This window comes from Thalassophryne amazonica, chromosome 7 (genome assembly GCF_902500255.1).
Source record: "Thalassophryne amazonica chromosome 7, fThaAma1.1, whole genome shotgun sequence".
NCBI lineage: Eukaryota > Metazoa > Chordata > Actinopteri > Batrachoidiformes > Batrachoididae > Thalassophryne > Thalassophryne amazonica.
The window spans coordinates 12,044,014-12,067,435 of record NC_047109.1 but is presented as its reverse complement, the minus strand read 5'-3'; the positions used below and the strand labels follow the sequence as shown (position 1 = coordinate 12,067,435).

General features: G+C 41.8%; 1 protein-coding gene across 1 annotated transcript in view; it reads right to left on the bottom strand.

Annotated features, from left to right (window-relative positions):
* The window catches only part of LOC117513625 (vacuolar protein sorting-associated protein 13B-like), a 1,146,044-nt gene that overhangs the window by 200,597 nt on the left and 922,025 nt on the right, over positions 1-23,422 (bottom strand). The window contains 2 exon segments of the mRNA XM_034173849.1: positions 19,895-20,026; positions 22,629-22,849. Of these exon segments, the coding sequence (XP_034029740.1) occupies positions 19,895-20,026; positions 22,629-22,849 (353 nt within the window).

Genomic DNA, 23,422 nt, shown 5'->3' with positions numbered 1-23,422 from the left:
TACCTCAGACACCCGGCAGAGGAGGGCAGAATTCTTACTTGTGATCTCATAAGAAAATAATGTTAAAGAAAGACACAAAATGAAAAGCTTTCTGGAAAAGTTACACAACTGAAAGAAAAAGATAAAAAGGAAATCTCTGAGAAAGATCTGGACTACTGTAACTGTAGATTATCCATCATTTTGTCAGATGGTGTGTTTTTAGACAGATGCTCATGCACTGACTGTTGTTGCAATATATATTTTTTTCAATAATTGGCACCATCATTATTTTAAAAAGTAAAAGTTAGAGTAGGCAGAGTATGTGTGTATATTTGTGGTGTAATGGATCATAGTACAGCCCGCCCCCCGCAAGGTTCGGCACGCATATGAAATATCGATTAATTAGAAAGTTAAAATAATTTACACAACCTTTTATGATGTTTAAGATTTTTTTTATTCATAGTATGCCTCATAATAATAATTCAAAAATATTATTTAAATATTGGACACCTTGTTTTCATTCAGGACCACGGGCAAATGCAACTTGTTTTCGGTGTTCCTTAAGTTCTTTTTACGTCTGCAATGTTCATGATGTTTTCACCAGTGTTTGCCTGTTTGCAGGACAACTCCAAAAAAATTAACATATTTAATCTTGTGTGAAATAAGTGATTCAATTTTGGAGCTGAGCCCGAATATAATCTGCAACTGACATACTGAAGAATGTTTGACACATAGCAACATTTAGCCCAAAATTTGTGAGAGGATGTTGATGAAATTTGATGAGCAGATGGACAATGACCTAGAAAATGTGGGATTTTATTTTGAATTTGATTTGGAACATATTTTGGATCCAGGCTCAAGCAAATGTCATAAGCAGTATGTGGCCTTGGTGGGCGTAGGTCCTCTATGAGTGCTCTCTGAGTTAAAAATGGAAAGAAATTAATATTTGTCTCCTTTTTTTCCCCCAAAATATTTCCAATGTGTCACTAAAAACCATTATCCGATCCAAACCATGAGTTCTGTGTGTCATTTCACCCCGAATGTATATGCTCATACATGTAGGTGTCAACATTGTACAGTATGTGTTCAATCCATAAAATTCAGACTAATGTGGGCAGCTTTCCACCAGCCGGAAAGAGAGACGATTGGGATCATCCAGGGGAGCAATATAACCTCAATATGGGAGTGAATCATATGAAAGTTTGGACATTTACCCAGGCAGGAGTAGCTCAGACTGGGCTTTGGGGCCAAATCTAGCCCCTGGTTCCACATGGAACCTCCAAGGAGGCCTCTCTCCTGAGCAGATCCCAGACAATTTCACAACAGCTACAATTACACTCACATCTCCTTGTTGAAGTACCTGAATATTTCCCAGGATAGACATTCTTGGAGAAGTCAACCTGCCTTTTGCTGTGTGCATTATTGTTTCCTCGCTAACATTTTCTCACCGCTCAGAACAACACGGGCCACGAAGTGAGCATTCCTGCTCGTAAGAGTCATCAATATATTGTGGTTTGTTAGGAGAAAACAATACGGTGAAGTCTGGCCCAACTACAGCAATGGGTCACTGAGAAAGTCTCAGAAAAGAGCAGTCATGCGAGTCGAATGGGGATGCTGTCCACTCATACGTCACCTTGCATGCAAGAGAGCAGAGCTCGCTGGGCTGCTTTTAAAAACAGCGGTTTAACGGGGTGAGGGGAGTGTGTCAGGTCTCCTGCATACAGAAAATCAAACACACAATTTCAAAACAGCTCACACTGTGTGAGTGTGTGTGTGTGTGTGAGAGAGAGAGAGAGCTGGATCGTTAGTGCGTGGGTGCAAGTTTAGTTTGAGCTTTTTCCAAAGTCTTTTTGGTCCTGATGGGATCTATCCTGCACACTCCTCCCTGACTCTGGACGCACATGACTGTGGTTCAGACAGCTTCCCAGCAACTACTCAGCTATCCCAACAAAGACGGACCCCGGCCCGCAACATACTCTTTTAATGGCAGGGAGGGTTCAACGGTTGCTGTTTACGAGGCTGGCAGTAAAAGCTCAGGGTTTGATTGCTAAGCGCGTTCAGGGTCCTGGGGCTGCTGATGCGAGAACAGATGAAAATGGATGGGAAATGTTACACCACTAAAAGAACACTTGATGACAGACGAGAAAGAAAGAAAAGGAGGCAGGAAGGGTGAAATATAGATAGGACAGCTGTGACAGTGGGCTCAAATCCATTTCCAGTTTTATTGGGAACACTATCTTTGTCAATCAAATTCGACACTGCGATTTACAAACTTCCTGCTGCCATCTAAAGATGCCGTCACTAAGCCCTCTTCTTTAACGGTATCGACTTTCCTCTTAAATTCATGAGAGAACACGATATGGCCATCAGAAAGGCTTCCTTCAGTAATCAGGCTCTGTCTATCCAAGGGCTTAAAAGGGACAAATATTAAGACAAAGATATTTAAACAGTCTTTCTTGTTAAAGAGCTCAAGATGACATCTTCTTTAGTCACGGTCCTACCAAGAATCAAAGTATCCTTTCCACTAAATACATAGCATTAGCTTTTGCCAGACTTTTGCCAACATCTTTATCACTGAGTGACAAATATATAAAAAAAAACCACAGGGTGAATGAAGTAAGATATTTGGAAAGCAGATTGATCATAATGGGTGGGCAGTACACTGATGTCACTGTCATGACAGCTCAGGACTTCATAATGTCATCAACAAAAATCAGTTTGCCCAAAATGTAATAGTACAGACAGTTCCCCCCGCCAGGCCAGAAATATGTTTTTGAATGACTCCAATGATAAATACCCCCCACAAAATAATAACAATAACAACAACAAATGCCAACTATCCATTAATCATTTTGGTGCATACACAGCACTGAAATCAATACTGCAGTACTCAAGCGGTTATGATCAAAAACATGTTTTTCCAGTTCTGATGAGCTCCAGGCACAACTGAAAACACACACACACACACACACACACACACACACACACACACACACACACACACACACACACACACACACACACACACACACACACACACACACACACACACACATCTTCAGCCACTTACTCCAATTAAGGGGCATGGGGGGGGGGGCTGAAGCCTATCCCAGCAGTCATAGGGTGTGATATTATAAAAAATATCGTTATATGAAAGTGTCTGAAGATAAACAAAAGAAATCACAGCTTAAAGTCACAGCTCACCGTAAAACCGAGAACAGAACAGTGACATTGCAGTTGCATGTTGGGAAATGTAGCTGTTAGCAACCACTAACAGTTAGCAGAGGAGCATGTATCCACAGAATTAGCTTCATCATTTTTAATCTTCCTGATCAAGTTCATGGCAGAATCGAGGTTGTCAAACCTCTTCATTTGACCACCTGGTAGGGTAATATGTAGAGTTGCTAGATACCGGAGTCTGAACCTTACATCAGTGTGTCCACGGAGCTCCCTCTTCACTGCAGCAAAGGCTGCTTGCACATTGCAGAATGAGGCTCCTGTCCTGGAATCGGTTCACCCTGATGACAAACGAGTAAGGAGGTTCATCCTGCTTTGGTTTATCACGTAGCCTCCACCCCAAGCAAATCTTGTAGAAAGCCAGCGGTGAATTCAGTTGGGTGAGGACTCTCCGTTCTCTCTGGTAAGCCAATGAGTCTGATGTTGTTCCATCTGGAGCGAGCCTCCAGGTCCTCACACTTCCTTTTTATAGTTTTCCCTGTCGCCATCAGTGTAACCATGTTAGCTTGTAGCTCACCCAGGTGGCTATCCTGCTCATTAGTGGCCTTCTCAAGCTCACTGATGCTATTTTGTACCGTAATTTGCTCCTCGAGGGGCTTCAAGGCGGACTTAATCTCTCGTTTCATGGTCTCTGAGATGATAGACTCAAACTTTGTGATAATGTCAGACCGCATCATCATCACTTTAATGCTCCGTAGCATTGCTTCATTAGCATCCAGCTTCTCCAGTGACTGTGGCTCTGGTGATTGACAAGACTTTTGGCGAGCGGGTTTGGCAGAATCAGTCTTGGTTTGGGATGTCAACATAATGAAGACTGCAACTGGAATTACCAGCACTATAATACTGCAATAAATTGAGCTTTGAAGTACACTCAACAAAAATATAAACGCAACACTTTTGGTTTTGCTCCCATTTCGTATGAGATGAACTCAAAGATCTAAAACTTTTTCCACATGCACAATATCACCATTTCCCTCAAATATTGTTCACAAACCAGTCTAAATCTGTGATAGTGAGCACTTCTCCTTTGCTGAGATAATCCATCCCACCTCACAGGTGTGCCATATCAAGATGCTGATTAGACACCATGATTAGTGCACAGGTGTGCCTTAGACTGTCCACAATAAAAGGCCACTCTGAAAGGTGCAGTTTTATCACACAGCACAATGCCACAGATGTCGCAAGATTTGAGGGAGCGTGCAATTGGCATGCTGACAGCAGGAATGTCAACCAGAGCTGTTGCTCGTGTATTGAATGTTCATTTCTCTACCATAAGCCGTCTCCAAAGGTGTTTCAGAGAATCTGGCAGTACATCAAATCAAATCAAATCAGTTTTATTTATATAGCGCCAAATCACACCAAACAGTTGCCCCAAGGCGCTTTATATTGTAAGGCAAGACAGTGGGCAACAGTGGGAAGGAAAAACTCCCTTTTAACAGGAAGAAACCTCCAGCAGAACCAGGCTCAGGGAGGGGCAGTCTTCTGCTGGGATTGGTTGGGGCTGAGGGAGAGAACCAGGAAAAAGACATGCTGTGGAGGGGAGTAGAGATCAATCACTAATGATTAAATACAGAGTGGTGCATACAGAGCAAAAAGAGAAAGAAACAGTGCATCATGGGAACCCCCCCAGCAGTCTAAGTCTATAGCATCATAACTAAGGGATGGTTCAGGGTCACCTGATCCAGCCCTAACTATAAGCTTTAGCAAAAAGGAAAGTTTTAAGCCTAATCTTAAAAGCAGAGAGGGTGCCAGTACATCCAACCAGCCTCACAACCGCAGACCACGTGTAACCACACCAGCCCAGGACCTCCACATCCAGCATGTTCACCTCCAAGATCGTCTGAGACCAGCCACTCGGACAGCTGCTGAAACAATCGGTTTGCATAACCAAAGAATTTCTGCACAAACTGTCAGAAACCGTCTCAGGAAAGCTCATCTGCATGCTCGTCGTCCTCATCGGGGTCTCGACCTGACTCCAGTTCGTCGTCGTAACCGACTTGAGTGGGCAAATGCTCACATTCGCTGGCGTTTGGCACGTTGGAGAGGTGTTCTCTTCACGGATGAATCCCGGTTCACACTGTTCAGGGTAGATGGCAGACAGCGTGTGTGGCGTCGTGTGGGTGAGCGGTTTTCTGATGTCAATGTTGTGGATCGAGTGGCCCATGGTGGCGGTGGGGTTATGGTATGGGCAGGCGTCTGTTATGGACGAAGAACACAGGTGCATTTTATTGATGGCATTTTGACTATCCGTGACTATCCAGGGTTGGGACCAGGAAGCAGAGTTGTAGTCTTACACACCTCTCTGCAGCTTCTCTCCCCCTGCCATCCCCTCATTACCCCATCCCCGTAGAGACGGTGCCTGCTCCCAGACTACCAATAACCAGCAAAAATCTATTTAAGCATAAAAATTCAAAAAGAAAAAATAATATAGCACCTTCAACTGCACCACAGACTAAAACAGTTAAATGTGGTCTATTAAACATTAGGTCTCTCTCTTCTAAGTCCCTGTTGGTAAATGATATAATAATTGATCAACATATTGATTTATTCTGCCTAACAGAAACCTGGTTACAGCAGGATGAATATGTTAGTTTAAATGAGTCAACACCCCCGAGTCACACTAACTGTCAGAATGCTCGTAGCACGGGCCGGGGTGGAGGATTAGCAGCAATCTTCCATTCCAGTTTATTAATTAATCCAAAACCCAGACAGAGCTTTAATTCATTTGAAAGCTTGTCTCTTAGTCTTGTCCATCCAAATTGGAAGTCCCAAAAAACAGTTTTATTTGTTATTATCTATCGTCCACCTGGTCGTTACTGTGAGTTTCTCTGTGAATTTTCAGACCTTTTGTCTGACTTAGTGCTTAGCTCAGATAAGATAATTATAGTGGGCGATTTTAACATCCACACAGATGCTGAGAATGACAGCCTCAACACTGCATTTAATCTATTATTAGACGCTATTGGCTTTGCTCAAAAAGTAAATGAGTCCACCCACCACTTTAATCATATCTTAGATCTTGTTCTAACTTATGGTATGGAAATAGAAGACTTAACAGTATTCCCTGAAAACTCCCTTCTGTCTGATCATTTCTTAATAACATTTACATTTACTCTGATGGACTACCCAGCAGTGGGGAATAAGTTTCATTACACTAGAAGTCTTTCAGAAAGCGCTGTAACTAGGTTTAAGGATATGATTCCTTCTTTATGTTCTCTAATGCCATATACCAACACAGTGCAGAGTAGCTACCTAAACTCTGTAAGGGAGATAGAGTATCTCGTCAATAGTTTTACATCCTCATTGAAGACAACTTTGGATGCTGTAGCTCCTCTGAAAAAGAGAGCTTTAAATCAGAAGTGTCTGACTCCGTGGTATAACTCACAAACTCGTAGCTTAAAGCAGATAACCCGTAAGTTGGAGAGGAAATGGCGTCTTACTAATTTAGAAGATCTTCACTTAGCCTGGAAAAAGAGTCTGTTGCTCTATAAAAAAGCCCTCCGTAAAGCTAGGACATCTTTCTACTCATCACTAATTGAAGAAAATAAGAACAACCCCAGGTTTCTTTTCAGCACTGTAGCCAGGCTGACAAAGAGTCAGAGCTCTATTGAGCTGAGTATTCCATTAACTTTAACTAGTAATGACTTCATGACTTTCTTTGCTAACAAAATTTTAACTATTAGAGAAAAAATTACTCATAACCATCCCAAAGACGTATCGTTATCTTTGGCTGCTTTCAGTGATGCCGGTATTTGGTTAGACTCTTTCTCTCCGATTGTTCTGTCTGAGTTATTCTCATTAGTTACTTCATCCAAACCATCAACATGTTTATTAGACCCCATTCCTACCAGGCTGCTCAAGGAAGCCCTACCATTATTTAATGCTTCGATCTTAAATATGATCAATCTATCTTTGTTAGTTGGCTATGTACCACAGGCTTTTAAGGTGGCAGTAATTAAACCATTACTTAAAAAGCCATCACTTGACCCAGCTATCTTAGCTAATTATAGGCCAATCTCCAACCTTCCTTTTCTCTCAAAAATTCTTGAAAGGGTAGTTGTAAAACAGCTAACTGATCATCTGCAGAGGAATGGTCTATTTGAAGAGTTTCAGTCAGGTTTTAGAATTCATCATAGTACAGAAACAGCATTAGTGAAGGTTACAAATGATCTTCTTATGGCCTCGGACAGTGGACTCATCTCTGTGCTTGTTCTGTTAGACCTCAGTGCTGCTTTTGATACTGTTGACCATAAAATTTTATTACAGAGATTAGAGCATGCCATAGGTATTAAAGGCACTGCGCTGCAGTGGTTTGAATCATATTTGTCTAATAGATTACAATTTGTTCATGTAAATGGGGAATCTTCTTCACAGACTAAAGTTAATTATGGAGTTCCACAAGGTTCTGTGCTAGGACCAATTTTATTCACTTTATACATGCTTCCCTTAGGCAGTATTATTAGACGGTATTGCTTAAATTTTCATTGTTACGCAGATGATACCCAGCTTTATCTATCCATGAAGCCAGAGGACACACACCAATTAGCTAAACTGCAGGATTGTCTTACAGACATAAAGACATGGATGACCTCTAATTTCCTGCTTTTAAACTCAGATAAAACTGAAGTTATTGTACTTGGCCCCACAAATCTTAGAAACATGGTGTCTAACCAGATCCTTACTCTGGATGGCATTACCCTGACCTCTAGTAATACTGTGAGAAATCTTGGAGTCATTTTTGATCAGGATATGTCATTCAAAGCGCATATTAAACAAATATGTAGGACTGCTTTTTTGCATTTACGCAATATCTCTAAAATCAGAAAGGTCTTGTCTCAGAGTGATGCTGAAAAACTAATTCATGCATTTATTTCCTCTAGGCTGGACTACTGTAATTCATTATTATCAGGTTGTCCTAAAAGTTCCCTAAAAAGCCTTCAGTTAATTCAAAACGCTGCAGCTAGAGTACTGACGGGGACTAGAAGGAGAGAGCATATCTCACCCATATTGGCCTCTCTTCATTGGCTTCCTGTTAATTGTAGAATAGAATTTAAAATTCTTCTTCTTACTTATAAGGTTTTGAATAATCAGGTCCCATCTTATCTTAGGGACCTCGTAGTACCATATCACCCCAATAGAGCGCTTCGCTCTCAGACTGCAGGCTTACTTGTAGTTCCTAGGGTTTGTAAGAGTAGAATGGGAGGCAGAGCCTTCAGCTTTCAGGCTCCTCTCCTGTGGAACCAGCTCCCAATTCAGATCAGGGAGACAGACACCCTCTCTACTTTTAAGATTAGGCTTAAAACTTTCCTTTTTGCTAAAGCTTATAGTTAGGGCTGGATCAGGTGACCCTGAACCATCCCTTAGTTATGCTGCTATAGACGTAGACTGCTGGGGGGTTCCCATGATGCACTGTTTCTTTCTCTTTTTGCTCTGTATGCACCACTCTGCATTTAATCATTAGTGATCGATCTCTGCTCCCCTCCACAGCATGTCTTTTTCCTGGTTCTCTCCCTCAGCCCCAACCAGTCCCAGCAGAAGACTGCCCCTCCCTGAGCCTGGTTCTGCTGGAGGTTTCTTCCTGTTAAAAGGGAGTTTTTCCTTCCCACTGTAGCCAAGTGCTTGCTCACAGGGGGTCGTTTTGACCGTTGGGGTTTTACATAATTATTGTATGGCCTTGCCTTACAATATAAAGCGCCTTGGGGCAACTGTTTGTTGTGATTTGGCGCTATATAAAAAAATTGATTGATTGACTGATTGATTAAAAAAAAAAAAATCCTAATTTTAATTTTTAAAGGAGCAGATCTGAAACAAAGAAAGGAAAAAAGTCCAGTTTAAACTCTTAATTAATTATTATTAATGGGGTCATATAAGGGCAAATCCAGTTTTTACTGTCTTCTACATTTTCATGTATTTGAAGTTTAATGCACCTTTGAAGTCACACAATTCTATGAGTTTTTACAGATACTCCTCTGCTATGAACTTCATTTAGGCCTGACACAGCTTGTTTGAAACCTCCTCTCTGTGACATATGGAACAGAAATAAATGCCAAGTGCTGTTGTTTTACCTCAGATTATTAACAGACCAAATACTCCCCCATATCTCCCAACTGACCATAATACATTCCATGTACTTAACACATGATTAAACTATTTACACAAAGAGGCAGGGCATGCTACTGCTCCCAACTCTTGGGAAAAAAGTAATACCCTGATATAATACCATCACTGTCCAAAAGTTAAAAATACTGTGATATTAGTTTTAGGTCATATCGTCCACCTCCAGCATCCACTCAAGAGAAAAAAAAACACCCACATGAATCCAGATACAACAGGGAAGGGATGATACAAAAACCTGCACACGCACACACACACACACACACACACACACATATATATACAAGGTCTGTCAATAAAGTATAGGTCCTTTTTATTTTTTTCAAAAACTATATGGATTTCATTCATATGTTTTTACGTCAGACATGCTTGAACCCTCGTGCGCATGCGTGAGTTTTTCCACGCCTGTCGGTGACGTCATTCGCCTGTGAGCACTCCTTGTGGGAGGAGTCGTCCAGCCCCTCGTCGGAATTCCTTTGTCTGAGAAGTTGCTGAGAGACTGGCGCTTTGTTTGATCAAAATTTTTTCAAAACCTGTGAGACACATCGAAGTGGACATGGTTCGAAAAATTCAGCTGGTTTTCGGTGAAAATTTTAACGGCTGATGAGAGATTTTGAGGTGATACTGTCGCTTTAAGGACTTCCCACGTAGCGGGACGTCGTGCAGCGCTCCCAGGCGCCATCGTCAGCCCGTTTCAAGCTGAAAACCTCCACATTTCAGGCTCTATTGATCCAGGACGTCGTGAGAGAACAGAGAAGTTTCAGAAGAAGTTGGTTTCAGCATTTTATCCGGATATTCCACTGTTAAAGGAGATTTTTTTAATGAAAGACGTGCGGACGGATTGCAGCATTGGCTCGCAGCCGCCGCGACGCTCCGCCACAGGAAAAACACCTCCGTGTTGATAACCATTTGTAAAATCCAGGCGGCTTTTGATGGCTTTCAGTGGAGTGAGTATCTGAGAAATTGTTTAACAGCTGGGCATGTTCCAACTTGTCCTTAAGGCTTCCAACAGAGTTGTTTTTCCAGTGGCGGCGGCTGTGAACCGCCGCGACAATCCGTTCGCATGTCTTTCATTAAAAAAATCTCCTTTAACAGTGCAATATCCGGATAAAATGCTGAAACCGACTTCTTCTGAAACTTCTCTGTTCTCTCACGACGTCCTGGATCAATAGAGCCTGAAATCTGGAGGTTTTCAGCTTGAAACAGGCTGACAACGGCGCCTGGGAGCGCTGCGCGACGTCCCGCTCCGTGGGAAGTCCTTAAAGCGACAGTATCACCTCAAAATCTCTCATCAGCCGTTAAAATTTTCACCGAAAACCAGCTGAATTTTTCGAACCATGTCCACTTCGATGTGCCTCACAGGTTTTGAAAAAATTTTGATCAAACAAAGCGCCAGTCTCTCAGCAACTTCTCAGACAAAGGAATTCCGATGAGGTGGCTGGACCACACCTCCCACAAGGCGTGCTCACAGGCGAATGACGTCACCGACAGGCGTGGAAAAACTCACGCATGCGCATGAGGGTTCAAGCATGTCTGACGTAAAAACATATGAATGAAATCCATATAGTTTTTGAAAAAAATAAAAAGGACCTATACTTTATTGACAGACCTCGTATATATATATATTATCGAGGCAGCTGGTCTGCTCTGTGTCAGCCTGATCCCATCAGATCTCAGAAGCTAAGCAGAGCAGGATCTGGCTAGTACATGGATGGGAGACCTCTTTGTAACACCAGCGGCTGTGTGTGTTTCTCCAGGTAAAACTGGAGTTGCGTCAGGAAGGGCATCCGGCGTAAAACTTGTGCCAATTACCAATGCGGATCTGGCTGTATCCGCTGTGGGACCCCGAAAGAAACGGAGCAGCTGAATGAATAACACATATATATATATATATATATATATATATATAAACCCAAACCATATAATCATCTGATCTAAAATCACCCAGATATTCTCCCGTACATGAGCCTCACCCATGTATCTGCTACGTTTAACAACAGGATCATTCTATCACTTTCTTTACGCGCACAGAAAAAAAGCAAAGAATCACTGAAATGAAGAAAAAAGGAGGAAAATTCCTTCCTTTTGTCTCAATTGCACATGTAACAGCCTGTGATAGTTCTGTGAGAAAGCAGAGTGTGTAAATACTACTGGGCTTTTGTGTGGTTTTCCACCAAAGCCACTTCCCTGGGGTTAGGGGCTTGAGGGGAACAAAGATTGAAAGTGGGGCTGGAGACTCTGGATTGAGAATGGAAGTCTGAGGCCTGAGGTTAGAGTGGTGGGGGACTGAGGTTGAGGCCATCTGGGGCTATCGAGTGCATGGCTAAGAACCAAAAGAAGCGGATTTGAAAAAACAATTTGTGATTTCACATCCCCTCCGGTCTTATGGATGAAGAAAGCTGCTGAGAAAAATAACGTATGGAGCTGAATATTTTTGGCTTATTTCTATTCCAGGTTTGCATAATGTTGGCTAAATTTGAAGTTGAGTTTGTATTATTTACTTGGCTTTGGAGCTGTTACAGAAGGTTGACTGAACGAAAGAGCCACAAGAAATGACTACAGCAGACGTGTGGAGGCTCGAATCATGGACGAAGGGCTGATGACGGGAAGAAACAGAAAACATGTTGATAACAATAACCAGGTTTTTGAACTCTGCACTATAAGACTGTCTGTTCAAATTCTTGATGGTGATATAAAAAGTATAACCACCAGGGGGCAGTTACAACTGACTCAATACTAACAGTAGAACATTTTCTGTGTTGCTGCTGATCTCACATTAGTTCATCTGACGTAACAGTCACTTTGGAAAAATTCAGTGACATATCTCCAAACAAACTTGAGAGTTTTTCTCTTCACAACCTTCTGACAGTTTTACTTTAGTATTGTTCTGGCACAGTATCTTATCCTTTGATCAGATCCTGTCGTTCTGCTGCACATTGAGGCAGGTATTAAAAGTCACCGTAGTGGCCCTTAATTGTGAAGGACTCACACAAAGGAAACTCTAAAGGAAAGCAGACTACATGACGGTACTCCTGCAAACACTCCCAATTTATGCGGGAGCCTGCTTGGCTTTAACCCTTTCTCCTGTTCTGCTCTTGAATGCTGTTTTCTCCCACTAATCTCCCCATTTCATAGTGATATGACTCAAATGTCTGCACTGTAGGATATGTACTGTGGTACCTGGCAACCAGTGATTAACGCGTTACTCTAATCTGACCACTTTTTTTAGTAACGAGTAATCTAACGCGTTAATCTTTCCAAATCAGTAATCAGATTAAAGTTACTTCTCCAAGTCACTGTGCATTACTATTATTTTTGCATTGTGGGTCGATAGCGGCATTAAACTTGGTCCGTGGGCAGGAGGTCAGGGTTCGACTGAACTACACACTTTAAGCGAGCTGTGATCTTTTCATCCGCGGTTTTCTGCAACAGCTACGACTTGTCCTCACCTCTTAAAGCGCGGTGACAACAGCACACCTGCACTGAGCTTTACAAAGACATTTTTATGCTTTTTTTTCTCTGAGCCGCTCCGTATCTGCTACTAAAAACAGCTGATCCTCCGCTATTTTCCACTCAAATGCACATAAACTCTCTTTCTGAGGACCACATGATGTGAAAACGCAATAAAAACCTTCTTACCTGTAAATCTGGTCATGTTTTCTGCATAAATAAATGTTATCCATTCTTTGTGCTCAAACGCCAAAGCAGGGGCGAATCCAGATGGAATGGGGGCAGGGGGCATGGGGCAGGGATGCCCCCCCCCAACACCCCCAGATTAAAGGTCTAGTTTTGAAGCCTTTTTTTTCTACAAATACTAATACTACTTAAAATAATAATAATTTCGACAAGTAAAATGTTTAGAGAGAATTTAAATGTTAGAATGAATTTAATAGTTACATTTATAAACAATGTAGGTTAGAAATTGCAAGTTTTACTGTTACAGTGCTGTCAACAGTTAAATATGAGGTCAAGAAAGAGGTCTTTATTTTACTTTTTATAAAACAAGTATTTATTTTCATTGAAGCCAAGAAAGGGTGACTATAAAGTGAGTTTTGGCAAAACAGGTATCATTGTCGTGTTGAGGTGGCAGAGGGTTGTTGTCGGCAGCTGGTAACTAAAAAAATAACTAGTAATCTAACTTAGTTACTTTTCCAACTGAGTAATCAGTAAAGTAACTAAGTTACTTTTTCAAGGAGTAATCAGTAATCAGTAATTGGATTACTTTTTCAAAGTAACTGTGGCAACACTGCTGGCAAACCAACCCAAAGGACCCGCCTGACACCCTGTGCATCACTCGTGACTGCACACATTCAAACTCATGCTTGAGGTAGCGCCAATACAGTCAATAGGCTCCGCTAGCTTGCAACTGAAAATGGATGAAACGGCTCAAAGAGACTTGGTGTGAGACTTTAGCATTTCTAGTGGCTAGCCAGTTCAACAAATACCACATGCTTGCCAAGTTACATCAGGCTGACATTGGCATAGAAAACAGTGGATGGGGGAAAAAAAAAATCTCAGAAATATGCATCAGGGAGATCTAAGACTACACAAGATGTTAAAGGTACTGTGCGATCTGTGATCTTTCATTTGAAATTATCACTGAGGGGGCAACTATATTCATGTAATGTAATTGTTGTACAGGATGGAAATTGCTATCTTGAGTTTTATAACCCACAGTCAAAATACAAAAGGTTAAAAATGTTTTACTTCAGTTATTATTAACAATCAAACTTTTATAGCCACAAAATGTAGCAAATACAATGAAATACTTATGTATACTTACTTATGTGTTGGTGTTTTTAACAAGAGCTCACACAGTAATATTTGTATTTATTGTATTCATTTGCAATACGGGGTTACGTGGGGGTGGGGGCGTTCAGAGTTGGCCATTTCAACTGATAACCCAAAAAATCTCCCTCTTTTTCACAGCTCAATGTGGGCAAGTATGTGAAAGGCAATGTTTTTAAAAGACTATGTTTTTACCTCAAGTAGCCCAGATGTCTACCCGGTGATTTTTCACCTAATTACATGTTGCTGGAAAACTTCCGAATGGCGCCATCCTGGTGGCATCCTAATCAGACCCCTGAAGCACTTCAACTGGCTCAATGTGAAGGAGAAATAGTTCTAACGGACCTCCCTCGGGATGTCAGAGCTCCTCATTCGGTCTCAAAGTGAACAGAAACATTTTGTGATAGTTTGAATCCTGGATTTTATGCTTTCAATTGCTAAAGCTCAGCAGTAGAACGGTTGTCCTCAAGCTGAAGGGTCAAGAGATCAAATGCCAATTATCCCTGTCTGTGACGGTCACTGAGTAAGAAACTGAACCCAAATTACTTAATTCTGGTAAATAGGCTAATCTGCACCTGGGACTGCAGATGGTCCCCAGCCTGTGGAAATCCCCGTATGGGGTCACTGTTCAAAACCACATGGTGGTTGAGACTGGTGCTGTACTATGGCGTCATGTCCACAGGGATGTGGTGATGCACAGGAGGAAAAGAGGATTATTATTTAATCAATTATAGCTGCAGCTGAGAGCAACACTGCAAATCAAATGGCAATTTGAGAGCTATGCCTTCGGACTCAATGCCTTCTTTAGCATGACAGTCTAGAGCAACACCCTGATACTGATCCAGATCACTGTCAATATCTTGCTTCATTTTACCTTCACTAATTTCTCTGGTTTGGACAGCAACTTGTTTCACACCAGTCTGTAGGGTGTCACAGTATGTCCTGAATACAGGAAGACGCTGACTTACAGCAACTACAACACCCACCAAGAATGTGCAGAACCTGGAAGGTCACGATGCCATGAAGCGCCAGTGATGTGGACCTCATCACCTCTTACATCTCGGCACAGACTCTGTTATCCAGGATATGCTGTGCCATAAAGGCTGTGCTTTCACCTGTTCTTGTTAATTTGATCGTAAACAGGATTATTCTAAAAGCTATGAGCCAGTTTTCCTGATAGTTGGTGAACAGGTTGAACCTTGTCTGGAATACAGATTAATATGTTTTTTGGGAAGATCCAAATAAACTAGCAGATTGAAAGATTTTTTTTTTAAATTGTGTGATTGTGTGATACACTGTTATAACTGTGCAAATTAGAACCATACAACAGAAACGGCCTTTTCTTTCTATTTATTGTTATTTGTCTGTCGCTGCTCCATCTGGTCTGGTTGTGGTGTGATATGACCATTACTGGGTCTTGATCGTTCGACTGTGTGGTGGCAGAGGAATCTTCTCCACAATTCAGTGCTGACCCAGCTTGCCACATCACAACAGGCCTGCCTGCCAGCCTTGACACCAGGAAACATGAAAATCACTGAAACAATTATGGACCTTTGGATACATCCTTCTGTTGTGGAAAGATAGGGCCTGTTAACATTTCCAGCTCATTCCAATTACGTTTTCATTCCGGGGGTCAAGTTTTTCTTTGCGTGTGCAATGTGTGCAATGTGCACATGTGTGCAACTGGAATGTAAGGCCTCTACCGGGCCAAAGACACATTCAAGCTAATGCAAGCAGGCCTTCACATCTACAATGCATCAACCAGTTTTACTCACCTTGTGTGAAATCAACTTTCAGTAAACGTGAAAGAAATCTCAGAATGTTCTGCAAGCGACTTCGTCCCAAATTCCTCTGAGGTGAACCGAATACTTGAGAGGAACCGTTTCGACTTGACCCCTCTCTGCACCCCTCACTCCAGCACTACTCTCCTCACATGCAGCAGATTTGCCTTATAATTACGACGTGTTTTTCCCTTGTGTTCAGCAAAGTGGTGAAGGCTGGTGGCAGTTAAAATGTTCTGTACAAGTTGCAAGGCTGCTGCTGTTTAGACCAATAAAGACAATTCAGCAGGTTTAATCGTGTTATGAATCAAGCCCATACCAATGAACATTTAACTATACGAAGGCTTCGGGGGCTTAAAAAGCTATTATTCACCATCTGTGTGTACAACTAGAGAATAGCATTCCTTTTTTGGTGTCTATACATGTGCACGCTCAAACACAATTTTCGTTTAATGACATTCAGAAAGCCAAACGCAACACCCAATCATTATCAGAAAAAACACAGACCAAGAGCCTCTAACCAGCTTAACTAATCACGCTTGACATGTTGGACAAAAACCCGCCATGGATACCAACATGTCCAAAACACTCCAGTAAACCTACAGTCCGACCTTTCATTACGACACCAATGACTCGCTTATTTATTGTGAAATTAATCAGCACAAATAGGGAACATTCACGTACTCATGCTCAATGATGCAATGATGAAACCAAGGGTCAAATATAACCCATCATCGTCACGATCTGTTAAGATGAGTCAATGATGCCATGGACTGAAAACAAAGGCATTTAACCGCGAGCCAGAACAATCATGTCATAGCAGATTTTCTCTGAACATTGTTTAATTTCATTTTTCCACAGGTATAAGACCACATCTGTACTTTGTTAGAGGTTTGCTCACCTGGCAGTGGGTTTCTACATACATGTAAAACCACGCGAGTACCTCACATCCCCAGAGGCCAGTATATGAGTCAGCAGAGCCACAGCTGAGCAGAGCAGAGCCATGATAGGGCATGCATAACCACAGAGACCAGTGTGCGTGTGCACATGCACGCAGCAGACAAGTGGGTGGAGACCTGTGGCCAGATGAAGTCTTGGCAGGTGTCACCACTCAAGTTTTACCGTGTTTTCATGGGCGTCACATCACACACAAATATCCTGGCTACCAGAGGCCGTGCTGAGAACTGAGACGCGAGAGATGACGAGGACCACGGCACTACAAGTCCAAGAACAAACATGCTGCCGCCTCTTGGAATTCATACCAAACACAAAAGGCAGTCCCATCCTGCATATTTTACTTCCACTGGCACAGAACCAAAACACATTCTCATAAAATCTGTGTGCTTTGTTATGAGTTTGTTTAGCAGATACTCCGCTTGGGACTGGACGCCATCTTTAACATACGGCACTCTGCAGCTGCGTACACACTGTGAAAAATATTACAGATTTACTAACCCAAACTATATGCGAATGGAAGCGAAACTGTACATTTTTTGTTTGTTTGAGGACACTGGACACAGTTGACACACATGAATATACAAACTACAGCACAAGCTGTAGATGGTTCCTGGTTTCATACACCACTAGGGAACACTTTAAGAAGAGTCCTCACTTTTAATCACACTGAAACAAAAACACTACATGACTTCAAATCAAACCATAACATACAAACTGTTGCAAATGATGGATTACAAACCCCAACAAATGTTTCAAGTATCAACATGTTGAATTTAATAACCTATGGCAATTAACTTACACTAACAGGAGACTGAAAAAGAGGAAGGGGAAAAAAATTAAACTACCATTCCACTTGCATGTTTTAGAAAATGGTTCCCTGCATGCAAAAACAAAGTACATCTCAAACCATTAGTCTGTCTAAATTATGCTCAAAAGCTTAATGATTTAGTATTTTAACATTATAGTGTTGGCCACAGCTAGTAAACCATGAGCTGACATGCCTACCAAGTAAGGAGTGCACTTTATTACAGCTTCAGTTACGATGATAAATGGACTGCATTTATACACTCAACAAAAATATAAATGCAACACTTTTGGTTTTGCTCCCATTTTGTATGAGATGAACTCAAAGATCTAAAACTTTTTCCACATACACAATATCACCATTTCCCTCAAATATTGTTCACAAACCAGTCTAAATCTGTGATAGTGAGCACTTCTCATTTGCTGAGATAATCCATCCCTCCTCACAGCTGTGCCATATCAAGATGCTGATTAGACACCATGATTAGTGCACAGGTGTGCCTTAGACTGCCCACAATAAAAGGCCACTCTGAAAGGTGCAGTTTTATCACACAGCACAATGCCACAGATGTCGCAAGATTTGAGGGAGCGTGCAATTGGCATGCTGACAGCAGGAATGTCAACCAGAGCTGTTGCTCGCGTATTGAATGTTCATTTCTCTACCATAGGCCGTCTCCAAAGGCGTTTCAGAGAATTTGGCAGTACATCCAACCAGCCTCACAACCGCAGACCATGTGTAACCACACCAGCCCAGGACCTCCACATCCAGCATGTTCACCTCCAAGATCGTCTGAGACCAGCCACTCGGACAGCTGCTGGAACAATCGGTTTGCATAACCAAAGAATTTCTGCACAAACTGTCAAAAACCGTCTCAGGGAAGCTCATCTGCATGCTCGTCGTCCTCATCGGGGTCTCGACCTGACTCCAGTTCGTCGTCGTAACCGACTTGAGTGGGCAAATGCTCACATTCGCTGGTGTTTGGCACGTTGGAGAGGTGTTCTCTTCACGGATGATGCGAAGGAGATGTGTTGCACTGCATGAGGCAAATGGTGGTTACACCAGATACTGACTGGTATCCCCCCCCCAATAAAACAAAACTGCACCTTTCAGAGTGGCCTTTTATTGTGGACAGTCTAAGGCACACCTGTGCACTAATCATGGTGTCTAATCAGCATCTTGATATGGCACACCTGTGAGGTGGGATGGATTATCTCAGCAAAGGAGAAGTGCTCACTATCACAGATTTAGACTGGTTTGTGAACAATATTTGAGGGAAATGGTGATATTGTGTATGTGGAAAAAGTTTTAGATCTTTGAGTTCATCTCATACAAAATGGGAGCAAAACCAAAAGTGTTGCGTTTATATTTTTGTTGAGTATACATTGCTTTCAAAGGACAAAGTGCTTTACAATGATGCCTCACATTCACCCATTCAAACAGTGATGAGTCACTTGGGGATTAAGGAACTTACAAAGGGCCCTTTGTGATTTTCCAGTCTGATGAAGATTTGAACCAAGGATTCTCTGGTCACAAGTCCACTGCTTTAACCATTTATTTAGTCACCGAGTCGCTTCTTCAGCAGCCAATTCAATTCAATCCATCCATTTTCATTTTCTTCCGCTTTATCCGGAGTCAGGTATCCAATTAATTTTATTTATACAACCCCAAATCACAACAAAGCTGTCTCAAGGCGCTTCACACAAATAAGGTCTAACCTTACCAACTCCCCTGAGCAAGCACACACACAGCTGACAGTCATAAGAAAAATACTCCCTCTGGTGATAATGAGGAAGAAACCTCAAGCAGACCAGACTCAGAGGGATGAACCACTGCTTAGGACAAGATCAAACTTTTCAACAGAAATGTATTAAAAGACATCTGAAGCTTTAGTTTAGTTTTCTTGGTTTTGGCTGCCCCCTGTTCCTGAGAATCTCGGTACAAATTTCACACCGGATGCCGTTTATGATGCGATTCCGGTCCTGTCATGGCTCTTGGCATTCCCAAGTGGTCTCCCAGCCAAGGACTAATCTGGATCTGCTCTACTTCACTTCCGAGATCTGACAGGATCAGGTGAACACAGAGTAGCATGGCAGCGACACTGTCAAGTCACACGTGTTAATTTAACACACAATATTTAATATTCAAGTGTAAGACAAAATTAATGACGTCATAACAACAAGTTTGTTTTTTAAAATGCTCAGAGGTTCAGGGGATTTCATGTAGTGTGCCACACCTGTTGCCAGCTGTGCAGAGCCGTGTTCACAGTCTGGATCGCGTACTGGCTGATATTGAGGAATACTGGGTCCACAAGCACATTAACGTCTAGCACAGTGTTCTGGAGACAGCAGGTGGCTGCAGCTTGGCCCTGGTAAACAAAGACACAAGAAATGTCAATCAATCCTTCCCCACACCTCCAAATCATTTTCTCCTAGCAAAGGAACTATGGAAACACATTTCTGGACATGAAATTTCAGGTCAAGATCAATATTTGTACTTTAACAGATGTTATGGTTGGTAAATCTGTATAGGGGCAGCACAGTGATAGAGTGGTTAGCAGTCTTGCTACACAGCAAGAAGGTCTGGGATTAGATTCCAACACTGCCCGTGCAAACTCCACTTTGTGTGTGGAGTTTGCATGTTTGCTGTCCCACCCCCACCATCAAGAAAGAAAACAAGCTTAAGCTCACACTTCTTTTAATCAGGTTCACTGGGTACAGGTACTAGCTTTCTTTGGAATTTTGTGGAGATCTGTAAAACTATGTATCTTTGAAAAGTGCATACAACAGCCAAACAGAGAAAAAAAATAAATAAAAAAATTGCATCTTATAATTGGAGTTTTTCAACATATGGGCTTCTACATGATGAAGGATCTTGATTCCAATGGCTAAACACATATTTTCAGGGCCAAGGAATCCAACGGTGCCAATTACAAAAATGTATATGTGGGTGAAGTCACATTTGTGGGAGGTCATCTTGGATTTTTGAGTGTGGGTGGCTAAAACTATGTCTTTTTTTAATGTCCTGCACTTCCTCATTAACTAGAATTCTAATTCCAGGTTAAAACAGTAAACTGTACAGATGCTGTACATAATCTGAGGAAGATATATGTAATCTATTTCTACTGCCACATTAAAAGCATACAGTGTTTTTCCTTGAATGATTTTTGTTTTAAATCTTACCTAACATGAACTTAGCCACATAGGGTGTGCAACCAGTGCATTCTGATCCTGGTCCCATGCCCGGATAAATAAGGAGGGTTGCGCCAGGAAATGCATATGGTATAAAACAAGCCATAATGATGCAGAGTACAAATCGAACTGACATTGTGATCTGTGCTGAGAGTAGAGAGCAGGTTGAGTCCAGCCTGGAAAGGTGGAGATACGCTCTGGAGAGAAGGGGAATGAAAGTCAGTAGGAACAAAACTGAGTACGTGTGTGAATGAGAGAGAGCCCAGTGGAATAGCGCAGTTACAAGGAGCAGAAGTGATGAAAGTAGATGAGTTTAAATATTTGGGGTCAACTGCCCAAAGTAATGGAGAGTGTGGTAGAGAGGTGAAGAAGAGAGTACAGGCAGGGAAGAGTGGGTGCAGAAAGGTGGCAGGAGTGATCTGTGACTGAAAAATATATACAAGAGTGAAGGGGAACGTTTACAAGACAGTAGTGAAATCAGCTGTGTTGTACGGCTTAGAGACGGTGGCACTAACAAAAAGAGAGGAGGCAGAGCTGAAGATGTTGCGATTCTTTTTGGGAGTCATGAGAATGGACAGGATTAGGAATGAACATGGAGGGACAGCTCAGGTGGGACGGATTAGAGACAAAGTCAGAGAGGTGAGATTGAGATGATTTGGACATGTGCAGAGGAGGGACCCAGGGTATATAGGGAGAAGGATGCTGAGGAAGGAGCCACCAGGCAGGAGGAGAAGAGGGAGAGCAAAGAGGAGGCTTAAGGATGTGCTGAGGGAGGACATGCAGGTGGTTGGTGTGACAGAGGACAATACAAACAACAGGGTGATATGGAAGAAGATTAAGAAGAAGAAGAAACCTTTCTCAACATGGTTAGCTAAAACACTATAAAATATATATCCACGTGTAGCTAATGTGCATTTTATTCTCTCTTTGTAGTATACCTGCAGGTACTAGAACATCATGAGCAAGATACCACAGTTCAGCCAATGTAGTGGAGAGGGACAGGCTCAGGAAGCAACAAACTGGAAGCAGTGGATCATCTGACTTTGGATCATCACTCTGTCTTATAATCCCACAAAAGGGCCCTTGGCCTTGCAGTCCACATTAGATTCCTACAAGAAACTGTTGGATGCAGAACATCTAGAAGACAAGCTTTTGGAAAACTCCCATTTTATACTGCCATTTTTGCAAATCCAGCATGAAATGGATTCATTCATTTTCTGACAATTTTCCCTACTCTGGACCAAGGCACTGTCTCCACACCTGGCATTGGTCCCCTGTTCCAAGTGGTTGGTGTGTTTAACTATAAACTAGACTGTGTTAAATGAAGAAAACAGATTTTTTTATGTATATACAAATGACAAGTAAACACTCGTCTTCTGCTTTTAGAGATGGCAGCTCTCAAAAACTGAGTGTCCATGTAAGAAGGGTTGAAGGAAGCCACCAAGATACCCACTACAAGTCTGAAGGACTAATAAGCTTCTGTGGCTCTGTGATTAGACAAATTGTGCATAATGCAACTCTAGTCTGTTGCAGCACCAGTTACACAGCTTCATGGTAAAGTGTCACGCAGAGGAACTTTCTGAAAAAGATGTGAAATTTCTCCTACGGTTTGCCAGAAGGCCAGTAGGAGAGTCAAGGCCAGAAACAAAAAAAAAATTCAGAATATTCATGACTCTAAAAACCCTTTTAGCACTTGTAATAATGTGCTTACTAACTAATTCATGCACTGTTTTCCAAAACCAGTTTCCATTCGAACAGCACAAAAAAGCTCAGCTGTACCTGAACCATGCAAGGCTGGACAAGATGAAGGTGGGTGAGATTTCGGTATTCCAGCAGCTTGCAGTCCAGCTGAGTGGAAAAGCTGAACTCCTGGCAGTGAAGTGGCCCAGTGCTCCACTGGCGCAGGAAGACCTGCAGATCCTGAGTACCGATCACCATGAACTCCTGTTCCTGCGGCAACTTTCTGTCTGGCACAAAGGGACGAAGACGGCGAGGTGGAACTGGAGGAGGGAGAGAGGCAAGATCTTTTTTTTATAAATGAGACATTATGGACATTCATGGCTGCTTTCCACGTAAATACTTCAACAAACATCACATCTTGGTTTTGTTGTTGCTATTGATTTTGTTGCTTTTTTCCTGTCTTCTCTGCACAAATTCACACACAAAAATTGATAAACTGAAAGTTCAACACGTTTTTACAAAAAAAGAAGAGTACTGTATCATTCAGAGAAGAAGTGTGAAAATGTAAGATTTTTAGCGGTAACCTGAGATGATCAAATAAAAAGGTTATTATATATATTATGGAGTCACAAGTGCAATCTGCAGATAAATCCACTTTAATCTAGCCGAAATTCCCCAGAATGAAAATATTTTAAATATATAAAATTTACTAAATTAATGAAGTATCTAAAATCTACCAAACAGTGAACTAGTTTACATCTTGCCTTTAATCTTTATTGATAAAATATGAGTTTTTAAATAAAATATACTTTATTATGATCACTGTAATCTGTTGAATCATTAGTCTTTCCTTCGTGCATTTATTGGGAAAACAATGAGAAACATGCACCAAG